Source organism: Furipterus horrens, unplaced genomic scaffold, assembly GCF_987537825.1.
Source record: "Furipterus horrens unplaced genomic scaffold, mFurHor1.1.pri manual_scaffold_15, whole genome shotgun sequence".
Taxonomy (NCBI): domain Eukaryota; kingdom Metazoa; phylum Chordata; class Mammalia; order Chiroptera; family Furipteridae; genus Furipterus; species Furipterus horrens.
This window is the reverse complement of record NW_028327185.1, coordinates 21,542,831-21,561,396: the sequence shown is the minus strand read 5'-3', so window position 1 is coordinate 21,561,396 and position 18,566 is coordinate 21,542,831. Positions and strand designations below refer to the sequence as shown.

General features: G+C 40.5%; 1 protein-coding gene and 1 non-coding gene across 2 annotated transcripts; both read left to right on the top strand.

Annotated features, from left to right (window-relative positions):
• The first annotated feature begins 1,884 nt into the window (after positions 1–1,884).
• On the top strand, positions 1,885–17,004 carry TOMM20 (translocase of outer mitochondrial membrane 20). The gene is made up of 5 exons (XM_090263214.1): positions 1,885–2,195; positions 6,771–6,817; positions 9,017–9,098; positions 14,909–15,051; positions 16,503–17,004. Exons 1-5 carry the CDS (start codon positions 2,075–2,077, stop codon positions 16,545–16,547), a joined length of 438 nt encoding a protein of 145 aa, XP_090119340.1. The 5' UTR covers positions 1,885–2,074; the 3' UTR covers positions 16,548–17,004.
• Positions 2,601–2,735, top strand: LOC149992510 (small nucleolar RNA SNORA14). Its single transcript, XR_016508380.1, has one exon. It is a non-coding gene; the product is annotated as a small nucleolar RNA SNORA14 (small nucleolar RNA).
• Positions 17,005–18,566: the final 1,562 nt, after the last annotated feature.

Genomic DNA, 18,566 nt, shown 5'->3' with positions numbered 1-18,566 from the left:
ATAATTTTACTGGGTATATTTTACTTACAGTGTACATTATATTTAGTTATGCATTCTGTATATTATATATTTCTATAAATTTATATAATTTCAGTGTCCTTAACATAGAGTGTTTCTTTTGGTTTCTTAGGTTTTCATGTAAAGAGCCCTGGACTAGGGTGTAAGGGGATCTGATTCTTAACCCAGCCCTAGGCTGTACATGACCTTGGACAAGCCTTTTTGTCTAAAATCTTGATTGGTGAAATAAGGGTCTTGGCCTAGATAGGCAGTTTCACACTTTTTGACTATCATCTGCAATAGCTTTAAATTTACATTGTGACCAGTACAAACATGGATGTATTTAACTGACACGAAAGTTTCACATGCCAGGACTGTTGGTCTCTGATATTTTATTTTATTAAAAACACTGGTAATGATTCACTAAGGTCATTCCACAACCCAGCAGTGATTCCACTCATAAACAAGTGCCTAGGGGCCTTACAGACTGTTTCTCCTTCAGGATTCTTACAGCAGATACTTAGGTAGAATGGTTAAGGGCTTAGAGGTGCTGCTGATGTTGGCTCTAACTACTCTGTATAACATGTCACCTGGTCTCTTGTACCTCACAGTAGTGACCTCAACGTTTATGTACCTTTGGTCCAGTTTCCAATGTTCCCTAGGGTCTTGGCTTCATTGTCATTTAAGCTGAAGGGCCTTCCCAGGTTAGGGCCTCCAGGTTAGGGCCTGCAGCCTCATGTTTCCATAGTACCAGAGCGAAGTCAGGAAAGTAAGGATTTATGAAGGAGATGGTGCCATGCTGGGGTCACAGGTATCTCCTAGTCGAAGTCCTGGCTCCCAGTGGCTTCCAGGGGATGGATTCTATAGGGAAAAATCATGAATCATGGTGACTAACAATGGAGTTAGGGCCCTGCTCTCCGCTGACGGGTGAGTGCTTGGTAGAAGTGCTCGGTAGGCGCACTCAGTCACTGCATTCGATCCTAACGTCAGTCATGGAGTTGTCCCGTCCAACTTCACAACGATCTCTTTTGTGGGGAAGTTCTGCTTTGCTGGGTCCGGAGCTAAAACAACCGAGGACAACATATCATGTTTAGTTTGCTTTAAAACTCTCAATAGTCAATACACTCAGCACCTTGTTTCTAAGATTACTGGATTCTGAGCGGAACCTCATTGTCCTGAGGCCTTAGTGATTATTAGGTAAGGCCATTTTTGAGTCAAAGGGAAAGAAAAAAATCAAAATAAAAGGCCAGGTTAAAGAAAACAGGGCGTCTGCAGGCTTAACAAATAGCGACCTTCCTGTCACTCGGAGCGCTTCAGCGGACGGCCGAGGAGCCGGGCAGAAGCCAGCCCAAGTCCAGAGCCCTGGGCTTGACTGCTGTGTGCTTTCTGTCGAAGGTTTTGTCTTTTCAAATTTAACCCACATAAATGACGTTTCCTGTGGCTATAAAACAACTCACGTTTTCTATTTTTCCCCTTCCATCTCTTTGACCGGTTATATTTTTATACCAATGCTCCATTTAATTTTCTTCCACTCGTGAAACCATATTGTAATACTTTTGAAACTGAATCACTTAGATGACGGTTCTCGTTGCACCACGGGCTGTGACTGAACTTGAAACCAGTCGCAGGCTGGCTGCATTTCACGAGTGCAGTGACGCATTTGACGTCAGCAACCTTCCCTTTCAATCAGCTCTAGTCCTGCGGACGTGCACGACTGCTCGTCAAGTCCTGGCTCACACTTGCGTACCGCTCCAGGCGCCTCCAAGACAACGCCTACGCCCGCTGCGCAGACGCAGAAGCGGCGCGGGCGCCTCCGCCCAGGCACTGCCGAGGACGGCCCGGGGGCCTCCGCCCAGGTATCGCCGCCAACGGCCGGGGGGCTTCTGCTCAGGCATTGCCGCGGACGGCCCGGGGGCCTCGAGTGACGAGGCCGGAAATGGCGTACTCCCCCTTTCTCTTTTCCTTTCCCTGGCGGTGGGCGCCAGTTTGAGCGGCGCCGTCCGCCGTGAGGGTTCTTGGTTAACGACTTTTTTCCGGGCCTCCTCGGCCTCCGACTCCTCTCCGCGGTCGAGAAAAGATGGTGGGCCGGAACAGCGCCATCGCCGCTGGCGTGTGCGGGGCCCTCTTCATCGGGTACTGCATTTACTTCGACCGAAAGAGACGGAGTGACCCCAACTTCAAGAACAGGCTGCGAGAACGTGAGTCGGCCCCCTCCCCGAGCCTGCTGTCTCCCGCCGTGGGCCCAGCTCTACCTCTGCCCCCTCCCCGCCGCGTGGCCCGGGGCAGCGGGCGGCCACGTGGTGTTTAGGGCCTGGGGCGGCGAGCCACCAACCGGAAAGAGGTGTCGGCGCTGCCGCGCGCCCCCAGGGCTGCTCTGTTCTCTGCGTGATTCCTCCATTTTGGAGAAACGGGAACGTTTTTCCCATGTTGTTTTCCCCATTTTTGTCTTTATAAGTGCACTCTTGTTTGCATTAAAATTTAGGGTGTGTATGTGGGGAACTTCGGTTTCTTTTTTTGCGCTCACCTTTTAAAATCTAGTTTTAACTGGAAAGCTGTGTTTTTTATATTTTACTAATTTCTGGAAGTACGACACGGTATCGTCGTTGCATTCTTAAACCCTCTTGGTAGCTTCGCTCTGAAGGCTTCCAAGATATGAGTGAATGCTATAGAAATTGCAGGGGAGTCCAAAGGGCTGCGCTTACCCTGTGGCTCAGTCTTATTTCATACCTGCGACATCTTTTAAGAGGATTTTTACGGGGGGGGGGGTCGTGTCACTAAAACCATTGTGATCTTCGAATTTCGGAGGCATACTCATTTGCAGAAATAGAAGAGAGAATTTGTTGGAATGAGAAAGATTTTGTAAGTTATCTAGGTTGCTGAAACAGTTTCTGACATTAAATTTGATGTGTAAATTATTGAAGCCCAGGATGTACAAAGAAGTGGTTGTGCTGTTTCATACTGTTTCTTTCATCCCCATGTGTCGGGCAGCCACGTGTGGCTCGTGACTACCGCATCGGACCTCGCCGATCTCCTACCGTCTACAGTATGGCATCCAGGCGCCACTCCCTTACATTTTAGGGAGGGCAGAGACCGAGAAATAACTTACTTCCTTTAAGGTTAGGTAGACTCGCGGAGAGATTGCTGTTTTGGGTTTGACTCTTGAGTTTCCAGGCCAGTTTGTTCACAAATTAGCTGCATAATCTTGGAATTTCTGAATCTTTTCTTTCCTTTTTTTTTTTTTTAAGTTTGTAAAATCAGGTAATGCCCCCTGCCTCTGGTTGGATTTGTGAAGATTAAGTAAGATGTTTGAAGTGTCCGCCACCATTCTTGACCTTGAGGAAATTAATTTTTGGTTGAAGACATCATAAAAACTCTCATTTTAGACAAATTAAGAAACCAGTCATTTTCAAAATTTCTTTTCCATCTTTAACTTATTAATTTCTCACTTGAGCAGTAGTAGCCTAGTGATTTAAGTGATCAGGTTTGAATTATTAGCTGAGTAACCTTGGGCAATGACTTCAAAGTTTTAGTTTCACTTTTGTTAAATGGTATAATAAAGGTGGAGTTCAGTATAGCCTCTGGCACAGTAATTGATGAATGCTGAAGATTCTTTATGAATATAACTTATTTGATATTTTCTTAAGCAATTAAAACTAATTCAGTAGTTTTGTAATCTGGTTACTCAAATAGGTCATTTTAGCTTGTTAACTTTTTTTTTTAGGAAAAGAGGCTTCAGTTTAAAATAAGGTTTGAAATTAGATCAAGGATTCTAATTTATTTAGATTTTTTGGTCTTTCATTAGCAAGAGCAGATTATGAAGCCTGTTATAGCATAATTTTTATTTAATAAGTGAACATTGACTTTATAGTGCTAACTATAGGCATATTTTTAACATACAGTACTGTGTAAAGTGATTCATCATTTTAAAGTATATTAAGTAATTTATTTAATTGAATGCTACTAGAATGACTTAGATTTGGGGCTTTTTTGTAAGCTTATATTTTATGTGTATTATTTTTTAAAGGTTTTATTTATTTATTTTGAGGGAGGGAGAAAGAAACATCAACGTGTGGTTGCCTCTCGTGCGCCCCCAACTGGGGACCTGGCCTGCAACCCAGGCATGTGCTCTGACTGGGAATTGAACTAGTGACCCTTTGGTTTACAGGCTCAATCCACTGAGCCACACCAGCCAGGGCTTTGTATTTTTTAAAGTAAACGGTTTGACTCATGAGGTTTACACAATAACCCTTGAGACTTACAGCCAGTACTCCTGAGTCAAGGCCTGATTTTGCTGGTTGGTTTGCCAGTCTGTTACCATCTGTCCCTTTATCATAGATACTATCTCTGAAAATGAGTTAATATAACAAGTTGTCTTATGAAACTAAAGCCAGAATTGTAATTTTATTGCTAGAAATTTAAAGAAGTTAAGCAGTCTTTAAAGTTGATAATTGTAGCCAGTATTCAGCAGCAGCAACCCACTGCTCTCCACTCTATAAAAGAACAATTGTAAAAGTGGGTAGTACTGGAAACTAAGTTTCTCTCTACTGGGTTTCATTACCATTTTTGTAATTTTACATAAATTCTGACATTGGCATTTCTGTTTATTTCATGAACTGGCCGCGTTCATATCTGGGGTGATTTTTATGATGATGGGACCATCTTCACTCCTGCACCACTTAGAGGCAGTTGAGAGTCACGTTGGAGGGGGTGCCAATGGTGGGAAATGCAGCTGTCTCAGTCCAAATCGCCTCCGCACCTCTTACTGGTTGTACCTTGTCAATTTTCTTGTCTGTAAAATGGGATGATAACAGTGCATGTCTTCGTGTTACTGTGAAGATTAAGGAAACTAATTACTATCCTTTAGAATAGTGCCGTGGCATGTAGCATCTCAGACTCACCAAGTGCTTACCTTAACACATCCAACTGTTCCTTGTCTTCACACCGGCTTCCTCTGTTAAGCCTTCCGTTTCTCTTCCAGACTTGGTACTCTCCTTGCGGCCCTAGTGTGTGCGACATTTAGGACTTAGTTAACATACTCTGGTCTCGGTCGTTATTTTCCCCCTCAAGGGGGCCAAATGAAACTCAAGCAAGGTGAGGGTAGGATGTGGTATGTGTGCTTTCCCCCTGCAGTTAGTTGCCTGCCCAGTGATGAACGCCTAGGAAAGGTAGTTTGTTAGGAAAAACAGGCAGTCTTCAAATTAATACGCGAGGTCAACTTTAACCTGTATTTTTCTGCTGAAGCTGCTAAAATTGTATTAAACCTTAAAATAGTTGCACTTTGTTTTATGGTGGCTAGGGTCGGCAAGAGACACTAGTATGGTTAAAGCCAGTTTGTAAAGTTAGATAAGAAAAGAAGGCTCCTTGGCCCTAATCAGTTAATAGGCAAACGCATCCCTGCCTCTTCATTTCTTCATTCATGCGTAGGGGTTGGGATTAGTGGAGGACAGGTGCCTGTCTCACTATGGCTTTGTTTCTTGCAGTGGTCAAGGTAAGGGAGCCCGGTCTCTGGAAAGCAGAGATTTATTTGCCTGAGGTCATCCAAGTAATGAGTATGAGAGCCTTGCCTTTTTAGCTGTGCCGCACGGCTGTTCTCCATGTCACTGGTAGTCTTTAGCTGAGAAATTAGTCCTGAACTGTGTCAGTTAACAACTGTCATTGGCACATAAACCAGGCACTGTTAAAAAACACTGTACACACATTAACTCATTTCATCCTCACAGCACTAAGGCGGGTACTGTTCTTAGACCAGTTTTACCTGAGAAGAAAGTGAGGCCAGGTCACTGTAACTTGCCCAAGGTGGCACTGCCAGTAAGTGCAAGAGCTGGGGTGTAGACAAAGCCTGGGCTTCCTCCGTGCCAGCACCTTCATATGGGGTACACAGTTAATTGGCCATTTAAATACTGTTAGTGTCCTACTGTTTGGTTTTAAAGGTTGACTAAGCCATGATTAAGTAAACATCTCCTACTCCTAAGATGTAGTATTGCTGTTTCATAACAAAAACAAGACAAAACAAAATATTTTAGGGACTGTAGGCAGAGGTTTGTTTTTGCTTAATAAGTCAGTAGTAGTTGAATTAGAAATTTAGCATTTTTGTCAAATGCATAAACGATTGATTGATTGAAAACTTTCTCACCCTGGCTGGGTATATCAGTTGGTTAGAGTGTTGTTCCATACATCAAGGCTGCCGAATCAGTCCCCAGTCAGGGAACATACAGGAAGCAACTAACGAGTGTATAAATAAGTGGGACAGCAAATGATATTCTCTTGTCTTTCCTCTCTTTAAAAAAAAGTCAATAAATAAAAAATTATTAAAAAAATAAAAACTTTCTCAAATACCAGATCCCCCCTTTCCCAGTTAAGAATGCCAGTCAGTGTTCAACATTCAACATTCAATAAACAGAATCTGTTATATTTCGGTAATGAAGCTCCCTAACAGTGGTGGCTTAGTTCTTGCTCATGTTTCATGTCCAGGGTAGGCAGGGGGGGAGGGTTTGCTCTGCTTGTAATTTACTCAGAAGACCCAGCTGCTAGAGCTGTCTCCTCTTCGTAAATGGCTGGTCCTGGTGCCCAGAGTGAAGGGAAGCTCCTGCTCAGAAATGTCACATTGCCTGGAGCTCATTGGCCACAATTATGACCCTGACAAATCACAAGAAGACCTGAGAGCCCACGAGTCAGTAATGCTTTGGAAATAGAGTAAATGACTGCCACAGCATTTAGACTTATTTCGATTCTCATTTTACTAATGATAAATGAAAATATTTTATTTCTTACAGGAAGAAAGAAACAAAAGCTTGCCAAGGAGAGAGCTGGGCTTTCCAAGGTAATACTAAATCTGTGTTTTTTTGTTTGTTTAAATTGTACGGGGGTAGGTAAAAGTAGGTTTACAGTTGTGAGTAGGCTAAACAGTTTATTCTTGTATTATTTATTAGTGTATTTTCCATATGAACAGTTTATTCTTATTTATTATTGTATTTTGCCCACCCTGTATGACCGTATTTTTCATTCCATAAGACGCACCTAGGTTTAGAGGAGGAAGCACAAGAGGAAAAAAAATTCTGAACCAAGTGGTGTACTAAAATATTTAATAAAATAGAATAACATTTCAACCATGTAAAGTGAACAGCAGTCAACAGCGGTATTAAAAACCATCATCACTGTCATTAACAAATGAGGAGAGACTTTAAGGTTCAAGTACTCTTCTAGTTCTCTGGGAACCCCAGGTCAGGTAGTACACATCACGGTCTGTGACACAATATTGGCTCCATAAGACGCACAGACATGTCCCCCCAATTTGGGGGGGGTGGGGTGATGCATCTTATGGAGCGAAAAATACGGTATGTATTTTATATAAATAACTATTTAAAAGTACTTCACATAGGTATTTTGAGAAAGCTTGATGTTCTATTTAAAAATATAATTTGCTGTTTTTAAGAATAGTTAACTGAGTTCAGTTGTAGACTATCCATTTGGTCCTTCGTTATCTCTATTCCCTCTGTTTTTTGGTCATAACTGCAGATACCTTCTCATCTGAGCAATATTTAAGGGGCAATAGATGGTAGTCTCCAGAAGACATTTAAACCAAAAGGCTCAAAACTCACTCAGCTGCTTCAAAATAATAAAATAAAACATTTCTTAATGTTTCTGCTCTTTAGAAGAACCACGTGCTATTCATTTCAAAAGTTACATAAGATTATTCACTCACTGATCCAGAATCCCATCACTTGACATTTTTTCACCTAGTTGTAATATGTAAATGTAGATATAAATCTATTTATTTTTTTCTTTTCATAGATCCCGTGTTCATGATTATTTTAAATGACTGCATAGGTTTATCTGCTTGATAAAAAAATGTTCTGTGACATGTGTAAGTAAATTAAGTAAGTAAATGTTAATCATTGTGAATACAGCTTTTCTTATTTATTGAAATTAGTTCCAGTGTCTGGATTCCCAGGACTTGGACTGCTGGATCAGGAGTGGTTCTTTATGAAGCAAGTTGAGGCAAGGAAAAAATAAGTGAATAAATGTTACGTTTTGTTATTTTGAAACAATTGAGTAATCAGTGCAGCAAACTGCCTGGACATGACAATAGTGAAGTAAAACTGGGAGACAACCACTTGTTCTGTTGTATTTGAATTACCTTTCTGAAATGTGTTCATTACATTTTTAGTAGTATTTTTAAGGATATAGGAAATAGCTATATTAAAGACATGCATCAATATGTATTTTTAGATTCAGGTATGATCAAATTCTTGCTGTATGTTGTGGTAGTCAATGAGAAATACCTTTGCTTTCAGAAATTGAAATTTTGTCCATCCATGTTGGATAATAGGAGAGAGAGAGAGAGAGTGTGTGTGTGTGTGTGTGTGTAATATGATCCAAGAACCAAAAACTTACATTAGTAGAACTCTAGGGTTTTAAATAAAAAGGAACTTTTTAATAGTAGGTTTACATTTTTAAAAAGAGAAGCCAAATAGCTGGTGGTATTATATATTACCATAATCATTCAGTCTTGTAATATGTAACAGAAATATGTAAAACAAAAACACAGAAATGCAAATTTATTTAAGTAAAGCCACTTGTAATTGCAAAAATTTAAAACTACCTTGAATGCCCAATATATAACGATTGTGCAATTATATATTCTTCGATGGTATATTCTATTGCCATTTAAAAATAACGACTTAGATGCATGTAAAATCTTTACAAAAATATGTTGGAATAGAAGAATATATTGATTATAGTTATGTAAAAGTATAATAATGATCCAAAAAGTGGTAATGTGTGTATTTTATGGTAGAGGTATTTGTATTTCTTTTTTACTTTAGGTTTGACTCACAGCTTTCTAAGAATGTTCAAATACCAGGTTGATCAATATATTTATTTCAATGTAGATACTAAACATCCTTGTGAGTAAATTTCAATTTTTGGTTTTATTTTTAGCATATAATTTTCTGTGTATTGGTTATGTCCCCTGACATAATGTTGTTAATCAATTATTGAATATTCTACTTCCAAACAGTTACCTGACCTTAAAGATGCTGAAGCTGTTCAGAAATTCTTCCTTGAAGAAATACAGCTTGGTGAAGAGTTACTAGCCCAAGGTAATAGTCATGTAAAACTAAAACAAAATTCAACCAAGTAAATTTGAAATATTTAAGTGGCTTTATTAAGCAATTTACGAATAGGGCTGCATCCCATCTAGAACTAGAAAGGTGTGCTTTCCAAGGGGATGTACAAAATGAAAGATTGTTATAGGAAGCAGGGTGGGGCATGGGAGCTATTAGTGAAAGAAAAGAAAGGGTTATTTGGGGGAAGAGAAGGGAAGGGTTTTTATCATGCAGATTGCCTTTCTCTGTGGGTGTTGAGGAAGGGTCTGGGTGACAGAGTGGACTGGTCTTTGACCAGAGAACTCCAGACTGGTTCATTAAGGCTTATGTTTCTGGGAGAGGTTGGAACTGTAATTAGATCAGATATTAAATGTAGGTTTGGTCTCATAGGCTTTTAGCACAAGTGGCGCTGTTTGGAGCTGATGTACTTTTCTTGAACAGTTACTAAAAGGCTAGAAGACTAGGTAGAATTCTTCACACTGATGTAAGTTTGTGGTGATAAGGGGCTTTTTTGGTGTAGTATTCTACCAAAATCGGTAGTTCTGTTGCCCATTGCACACAGCGAAGTCTTGGCTCTGAGGCAACAGGTCTTCCACAGAGAATACGGTTTATCCATCAGGCAGCCACACACAACTGGAGACAAAGGTCAGATCAGTCTCCCCAAATAAAGACTTGCAGTGAATTTAGGAAGAAGGAGAAGCTACATATTTATGTATTCTGACTTGGGAGTCGTGAGTGGATAGTCCTGGAACCAAGCCATCTAAGGTAGGAATGGGGAAGGCGAGAGAAAGCAGAAAGGAATTCTAGGTTGGCCGGGTTGGTTAGCTGAGATCTAGGTGCCTGGCATCCTTGCTTCTGAATACTGAACGTGAGGACTGGATCTGCACAAAGGTCCCGCCAGAGATGAATCTGTGTTCTGGCCACCCACGGGGTCAGCTGAATTCATTTGTTGGCTGTCTGGGCCTGGGTGAGCCCCTGGAAGCGTCTAATCCAGCCTGGTCTGGTAGTCACTCCAGCGCTGCAGAGGAGGCCTGCTGTTATCTCCTAAAAGGCACTAAAACCACTAGGATATGGCTTCATTGTTAGGGCCCTGTGTCAGTACAGCTGCTGCTTAAAAAGTTATTGTAACTTCTGTCTAAATACAGTTTGTGCCCTGGCTGTTATGGCTCAGTGGGTTGGGCACTGGCCTATGAACCGAAGCGTTGCCAGTTCAATTCCTGGTCAGGGCATGTACCTGGGTTGTGGACCTGTGAGAGGCAACTAATCAATGTTTCTTTCCCTCTCTTTTCTCCCTCCCTTCCCCTCTCTATAAACAAATAAATAAATAAAATTTAAAAACAATACAGTCTTGTGTTGTTGGTCAAAGGATGAACTACGTATGTAACACTAGTCCCATAAGATTATAGTGGAGCTGAAAAATCCCTGTTGCCTAGGAACTTTGTAGCTGTCACTAGGCAACTGGACTTTTTCAGCACCGCATTACTCACATGTGTGTTGTCATGCCTGGTGCAAACTGTAGGGAACATGATTTGTCACCCTAAATTGTCTCTTTGGCATAAGGATTATTTTAGGCTGGGTAATTTTAAGAAACACCAACATGGGACAAGCTCTAAAAACCAAGCAGAAGTTGCCCTTTGTAAAAAAAAAAAAAGCATTTATATTTGTAAAGGAAATCTGTCTTTGTTGGGGTGTCTCCCTGGGAAAGGGGGGGGTTGACCTTGCCTCTAGAAACTATCAATGCAGAAGACTATGACTTAAGCCTGTAATAATAGTCTTATCTTGTTTTCTGTGCTTTTCCCAGTCACCTCCCATAACTGACTCCTCCCTACCTTCATCATCTTTTTTATTTTTTAAGATTTTATTTTTAGAAATAGAGGAAGGGAGGAAGAAAGGGAGAAAAACAACGATGTTTGAGAGCTGCATTGATCAGTTGCTTCTCTCACACCCCCTACTGGGGACTGGGCCCGCAACCCAGGCATGGGCCCTGACCTGGAATCGAACTGCTGGCGACCCTTTGGTTCACAGGTCGGCACTCAATCCACTGAGCCACACTGGCCAGAACTTTATCATCTTTTGTCTTCTGCAGAAGAGAGTATTTAAGGTGGTGGCTTCAGCCATTTCAGTAAGGTTCTCAGTTTTCCTGGGTGTCTCAGGTATACAGGAGGTATACATGTAATTAAACTTTTGTTTTTCTCCCCTGCAAAACCTACTGTGCTGCTAGTTGTATAAAGTTACAATGCCTTTCTATGTTTAGATACAGAAATACTTACCACTGTGTTACAGTTGCCTACAGTACTCAGTACAGTAACCTGCTGTACAGGCTTGTAGCACAGGAGTGTGTAGTAGGCTATACCATCTGTACCATCTAGGTGTGTGTCAGTAAGTGCACTCTGATGTTCGCACAGTGATGGAATTGCGTAACGACGTTTCTCAGAACGAGTCCCCATCATTAAGCAGTGCGTGACTGTTTCAAGACAAGCAGTCAGGCATTTAATGTGAGTATTGTGTTATTTAAGACTGGGTCTGGAAATTAGTATTTCATCTGGATTCTCATCGTCCATAATATATTATGTGTTTTACATTTTCTTGATATTGAGAAGGTAATGAGTAATCTTAACAAATGAGGCCATGTAAAGTAGTTTAGCAAATATAGTCATTGCACAATACATAAAAAATTTATATCGTGAAATTGAAATGATCAAATTGAAAAATGTGAACTGTAATTCAGTAATTTAGTCTTAAATGTACTTAAAATATTTTTAGTGTCAAATTAGCTCTTTTCTCAAAAGTAGCTTTAAAGTAGTTGCTGTCATTAATTTTAAAAGTGTTAAGTTTTATCCTGGCCAGTGTGGCTCAGTGGGTTGGCATTGTCCCAGTTCAGTCCCCAGTCGGGGTATGTATAGGAGGCAGTTTGTAGATGTCTCTCTCTCACATCGATGTTTCCCTCCCTCTTCCTCTTCCCTCTTTCTCCCTCCCTTTCCCTCTAAGTGTGTCCTGGAGTGAGGATTTAAAAAATGAAAAAGCTTCCAGTTTTTCTTATTCTCATCACCATATCATAATAAATATAGACAGTATTGCACTATATGCATTTGGTTTTTTTGTTTCGTTTATGAGAACAGATTGAAGATTTAAGGTGGTAACAAACCATCTTTACCGTTCATCATATCTTTTTCAAGAAATAACTTTTTGCCCTGGCTAGTGTGGTTCAGTGGGTTGAGCGCCGGCCTGCTAACCGAAAGGCTGCTCGTTTAATTCCCAGTCAGGGCACATGAGAGGCAACCAGTTGATGTTTCTCTCCCTCTCTTTCTCCCTCCTTTCCCTCCTCTCTAAAAATAAGTAAATAAAATCTTTTAAAAATTGAAAAGAAATAACTTTTTTTGAGGAAGTAATTATCTTTGGATCTTGAAGTAGGCTGATAATACTTAAGGAAAAATGGAAATGACTGAGAAAATAATTACGTGACGTTCTTCCCCAATGCAAATAAGAAAAATGTGAGGTTTAATCATAGGGCACCAAAATCCTCACAAGGATCATTTGAAAGGCTGTAATTATACTACTTTTTAAAAAATTATATTACTTAAAAATTTTTACTAATTTTAGAGAGAGAGGAAGGGAGAGAGAAAGACGGTAAGAAACGTCGATTGGTTGCTTCTTGCACACACCCCTACTGGGGACTGAACCCACAACCCAGGCATGTGCCCTGACCTGGAATCGAACCAGCAATCTTTTTCCGTGTGAGATGATGCCCAACCAACAGCCACACCAGTCAGGGCAGTTATATTACTTTAACATCTGAAAAGAAAGTTCTGCATGTGTAGTGATTGGTATCTGTGTTTAAGAATTGTAATATTTCAATTTATGCAGACATCCTCAAGTAAATGTTTTTCATGCTCATAAAGATATCCATACTATCAAAATTTTGTTCTGACCCCCTCCAGAAACAAACATTATTTTAAATTTACTAATATTAAGATATTAGAATAGAGCCATACTCCTTATCATTTGTATTTGGGTTATCTTAGAGATTCATCCACTCTTGCTATCTTCCTGATTTGAGCTGTTAGATCAAGACTGAGCACAGTTACTCATGGTGATAGGGGCAGATTAAGGAGGGACAGGGAAGAGTTGTTCTTTTTCCCAAGTTCAGTTTGACAGTTCAACCCAGCACACCCAGAGAATTGCTTAACTTAGCTGCCAAACTTCCTTTGTTTTGGTGGAAACTACCAGGCCAGCCAGAGGTAGAAGACTCAGATGGTGAGAATTAGAGTAAAGGTCAGTGTCAACATAAGTCAGGTGGGAGCATAAGCAGTTTGGGCCGTGAGCGTCATTGCTTGCCAAGTTCTCCTTCAATCCAGGCATCTTCCCTGAGTGTATTCCATTAACTCAGTAAGAGCTCACCCTAAGGTGTGTGCCTGGGATCAGCTGCAAGTGCAGAGTGGGAATGGGTTCCCCAGCGCTGAGCTGCTGTGGTTGTTCACAAACTGCAGCCTGTTCTGAAGTATTGGGACATGTCTCAGGTGATCCTCTGTGTCCCACACATACCACTCCAGTAGCTATCTCCATTTAATATCTATCCCTAAAAATATAGATTCCGATAAATCAATTCATGCAAATTTTCAAGTAAATATTGTCCTTTGTGCTCATAAAGGCGTCTAATTACAGCATCACAGCTTTTATTGTCCCCACACAACCATGTAATACCCTTTATTGCCATGAGGATTCACTGGCCAAGTGGCATCCATGTGCCAGAGAAGCACTGATTGGTTGCCTCTCCCATGCCCCCAGCTGGGGACCTGGCCCACCACCCAGGCCTTTGCCCTGACCGTGAATCAAACTGGCAGCCTTTTGGTTTGCAGGCAGGCACTCAGTCCACTGAGCTGCCTTTTTTTTTTTTTTTTTTTTTTTAAGGAAATTAATTCTTATAAATTTTATTGTGAACTTTGAACTGCTCTAAAAAAAAATAAAACATTTCTAATAGAGGGTTTTTAATAATGGACATTAAAAGGATTTCCTGCATAGAAAAGTCATGTACAGAATACTTAATTTGAAGCCATGTTTAATAGTACAAAATTCATTTGCTCTGAGAATTTAGAACAATCTGTAGAGTTTGGTTTCGAACAGAATTAAGTGAGGACAAGGGCCACCTAGCAGCAGGTACGCATTCAGTTAAGTGAACCTTAAAAAGCTATAAACCTTGTGTAATTTTTTTCTTTCAAAAGTAGTGCAACTATTGCAGGAAATTTGTAGGTAAATAAAAAGGTAATATTATACTACTCGCAGGTAATCACTTTTTTTACCTGCTTCTTCCTGCCACTTCTATTAGTATGACCGTTTTTCTCATATCATCACTTCACAATTTTATTTTGAACTTGCATGTGTTAATATTGAAATAGTACAAGGGATTAGTTTAAAATGGAATTGGCTTTCTTTTTGTCTCGGTCCCCAATCTTCTGTTCTCTCTTCTCATAGAAATGTGCTATTCCATTGTTAGTAATTTCTTAAACAATCTTTCAGAAATATTCTGAGTATGTAAAAGGTAATATACATGGACATTTCTGCACCTTAATTTTCCCCCTTTAGCATGTGTATTGGAGATACTTCATATCAGTGCAGATAATCTGACTCATCCTTGTTAATGGTTTCATAATATTTATATGCATGTACTAGAGATCCTTTCCAAGTTTTTATTTGCATGATGTTTTTGGTTGGTGTCACTTAGAGGTACAGTGAGGATTTCAGAGTTGAATTCTTGACGAAGGCAGAGGCTTTTCAGGTTGTGTGTTACATTTATATGAATCTTCCAGGTGAATATGAAAAGGGTGTAGACCATCTGACCAATGCGATCGCGGTGTGCGGGCAGCCACAGCAGTTACTGCAGGTGTTACAGCAGACTCTTCCACCGCCAGTGTTCCAGATGCTTCTGACTAAGCTTCCAACAATTAGTCAGGTAAGGATTTGAAATGTTATGAACTACAAGTAGAATCTGAGAATTAGATATTTAGGGACATTAGCATTTAAAAATGAGCCTGGTGAAATGGTGGAATTGTGACGCTCATCCATGTAATGGAAATAGTACTCAAGATGATAGTGCTTGGGATTTTCTTCCCTAATGGAAAAGCATCTAAATGACTGGGAAAAAGAGCTAGTGACTGTGCCCAAGAGATGGATCAGGAAATGAGTCTCTCAGAGTTAAGTCTCAGGCCATACTATTCAAATCCCAAAATTCATGCCATTCTCTACTACTTTCTGAAACCTCTCTCGTGTGACCTGCACTCAGGTCCACAGTGTGACAGGAGCCAGCATGGCATAGCCTGGACGCCTTCGGACCTCACTTGTCTAAGGGCCCTAGTGCCTCACTTATGCCAGGGTGGGCTTTGAGGTCAGAATTATTTCACTACACCGCCAAATCCCTATTGAATAGGGCAGTATATTTTACCATTTGTGTACACATAGATCATAGCTTCAGAGTGAATTAAAGTGCATGCTGTGCATTTTTAATCCTTTCTAAGGAGCCCATGTGAATTGACTTGCTGGAATGGCATATCTGTTACATGTTTTAATTTCCACATTTGGTGTGGTTAAAAATTATTAAAATGACTAGGTAATTTTTCAAAATGATCTTTACACTCCACTAAATTGGAAAGGGACAAAAGAAAAGACATCCCAAAGATTTATTTTAGGGTAGAGGGTTGAAAAACCAAGGACTTGGTCTTAATCCCTTTTATTTTGACTAAAATGCTTCCTAGCCTGTATCGGAATCCTTTATATAACGTTATTTGCGCTTTGAAAAAAGCATAGTATAGAGCTTTTGGGGAAATTGACCTGAGGGGGGGATGTGATGTCCTGAAATACGGATGAATTCAGGATGCAGCTGTAATTCCTCTCTGTAAAGATGGCCTTTTTTACTCAGCTAACTTGTCTCATGTTATCTGGAAATCTTTTCAAAGTACTAATTTGAGAATACTGTATTCTTGCTCATATAATGATCTGGAGCATTTCCAGGCCAAAAAGGGAAATGTTTGGAGCATTGAATGATCAGTATATTCTTAGTGCTCATCAGTATTTTTAGTTTACATAGGCATAAAAAGAGATCTTGATTCATTTTGGTTTCAGTTATGTAATTGGCTAACGTGTAGCACAATAAAATGGTATGTCTCCTTTATTCATTTGAATTTTGAAATGAGACTGACAGTAGTTAGGAGCATTATTTTCTTAGATGATAATGTATAAAGTGTTTAATGTTGAAATAAATATCAGAAAAGGTAACTTTTTGCAAGATTTATTTCTTTGAATACAAAGACTTTTTTTTTTTTAACAAAGGACATTTTTGTTGAACTTAGAAACCTGATTTAAATACTCATACTTTGTAAGAGTTAAACATTTTTTTTCCTCTTTCAGAGAATTGTAAGTGCTCAGAGCTTGGCTGAAGATGATGTGGAATGAGAAATGTCAACATAATAATCTCAATTAAAAATGTTTTAAAAATCTTAACTTGGAAGATGAACAGCTCTGGGGGAATAAGGGCAAATATGCTTGCTATGGACTGTCCTACGCTAAATCTACCAAAGTTAATTTTGACTTTGTGTAGATCCATTTGTGTTTTATTTATTTTTCCCAGTGAAGAGTGTATTTTGATAGAGAACTTTTCATTTTATAAATACACTATGAGTTACTGAAATATCATGGATTTTGTGTATTCCTAAAACATGTAATTAAAATGTACATATAACATCATATTATGTAGATCAGAAATATCCAGTGCTGTTTGGAAAGGCAAAAAAAGGGGGGGAAGGCTGAAGAATGCATGTTTTTTTAAAGTAGTACATTTTGCTGCACATCAGAAAATTGGATGGAAACATGATTGTGTTTATCAAACTGGGTATTAAAGTCTTTGAGATCATTTCTTTGCATTTAATCTCTTAAATATGTGAGGTGTGCGGCTGTGTCGTGTTATCAACTTCACCCACCCTGGGTATCAGGGGGAAACGTTTTATTTAAGTCTGTGGCCTCATGTGCTCTGGATATTCATCTCCTGGTGTTTTAGATGCATGTGGCTGCAGATAGTACTGGCAGCTAGATCTGTGTGTGTCCTGCTGCTGAGCTCCGCCAGTCACTCATGCCTGCCCACTGTCCCCACTTACGAGATGAGGGCATTGGTCTGCTGGTGCAGAGCGGTGTCCCTTTCAGCTCTGAATTCATTTGGTTGTGTTCAGCATCATGACGTCCGTCCTCCTGAGGGGCAGTCAGGCCTTGTATTTTTTTATTCTCTAAATTTTGCATGCTTGCCTGACTTAGTATTTCTGAAAATATTTTTTAAAGTATTATAATGTGTTTTTCACTGGAATCATGTGGTTCTGTCACTGTTCTTGTAAATTAATCTGAAACTTAAGGTAACTGAGATGATATATTTATAAAAATATTTCTTTGCTTTTATCTTTAATGTACCTCCTTAATCCTTTGATTCATTTATCTTGTTATGACGAGACTAAGATATAGCCTGTGGCTGGAGACTTACAGCGACCTCTTATTCGCAAAATAGAGGCATTATATGCAGTCACAGATTCAGCGTCAGACCTGAGGATAAGGGCCTTTGGCACTGATAATGATCTGTTGAACTAAACAGCATTTCTCATGGTATAGGTTGCTTCTGTTCTGTCTAAGTCTGGGGAGATCCCAGTCTTTTCCTATGTGCACTACACTTTTTATTTTGTCTCACTTACAGACTCTGCTTTACCTTAACACCCTGGGTTTTGTGGTGGCTGTGGTACAGTGGGCAGAGTGTGGGATATGGTCCTAGTTTCTGTGCTGGGAGAGCAGCGCAGCCTCGGACGGGTCACGTTGCATCTCTGATCGTCCAGTGTTCTCACCTGTGAAATTGGAACCAGGTGACTCAAACGTGTAATGCCTTCCCTGGGTACTTTCCAGGTTTGTGATCCTGAACCTTCAAACAGTGCTTTGTTGATTACACCCAGCATGCTTTTGGGGGTGAGTGGGTTACCAGTACAAATATGTGGATTAGTTTCACTAACAGGATCCCTGGTCCAAAGCAGGGTAGTGGTCATTGGTGAGGGAGTGGAAACAGTCTTCTGTCCTGCACCCACCCAAACAAGAGTGTTCAGAGCAGGGGCCTTTGGAGGGAAGAGAAGAACGAACATAGGGCCAGAGGGAGTATAGGTGGGAAAAGAGCAAGAGCACAGGCCCGGAAACACTGGGGACGGGGGGTGGGCGGTGCTGGGGGCTGGCTTGGATTTGGGAGGGCGTGAAGAAGGCCCCTGGAGAACTGCGGTGCGTTGGGGCTGGGCATCCGGCGCCACTTGCCGTGCAGGGCAGGACTGGCTTCGATGCAGTGCTTGCTGAGGAGGCAGTGGTGTCTTCACCTGAGTGGACTCAGCCAAGTGAGCTTTCTTATTTAAATAGCAGCTTTCGTGCTTTAAAAATAGCACTTCTGAAAGCCAGCTGTGT

What these genes read in the sequence shown, in the direction of transcription:
- TOMM20 (XM_090263214.1), top strand. Translation starts at nt 2,075, where the DNA reads ATGGTGGGCCGGAACAGCGCCATCGCCGCTGGCGTGTGCGGGGCCCTC. An exon ending in CAAGAACAGGCTGCGAGAAC is followed by an intron (nt 2,196 to 6,770) that starts GTGAGTCGGCCC and finishes TATTTCTTACAG; the next exon opens with GAAGAAAGAAACAAAAGCTT. An exon ending in AGAGAGCTGGGCTTTCCAAG is followed by an intron (nt 6,818 to 9,016) that starts GTAATACTAAAT and finishes ACTTCCAAACAG; the next exon opens with TTACCTGACCTTAAAGATGC.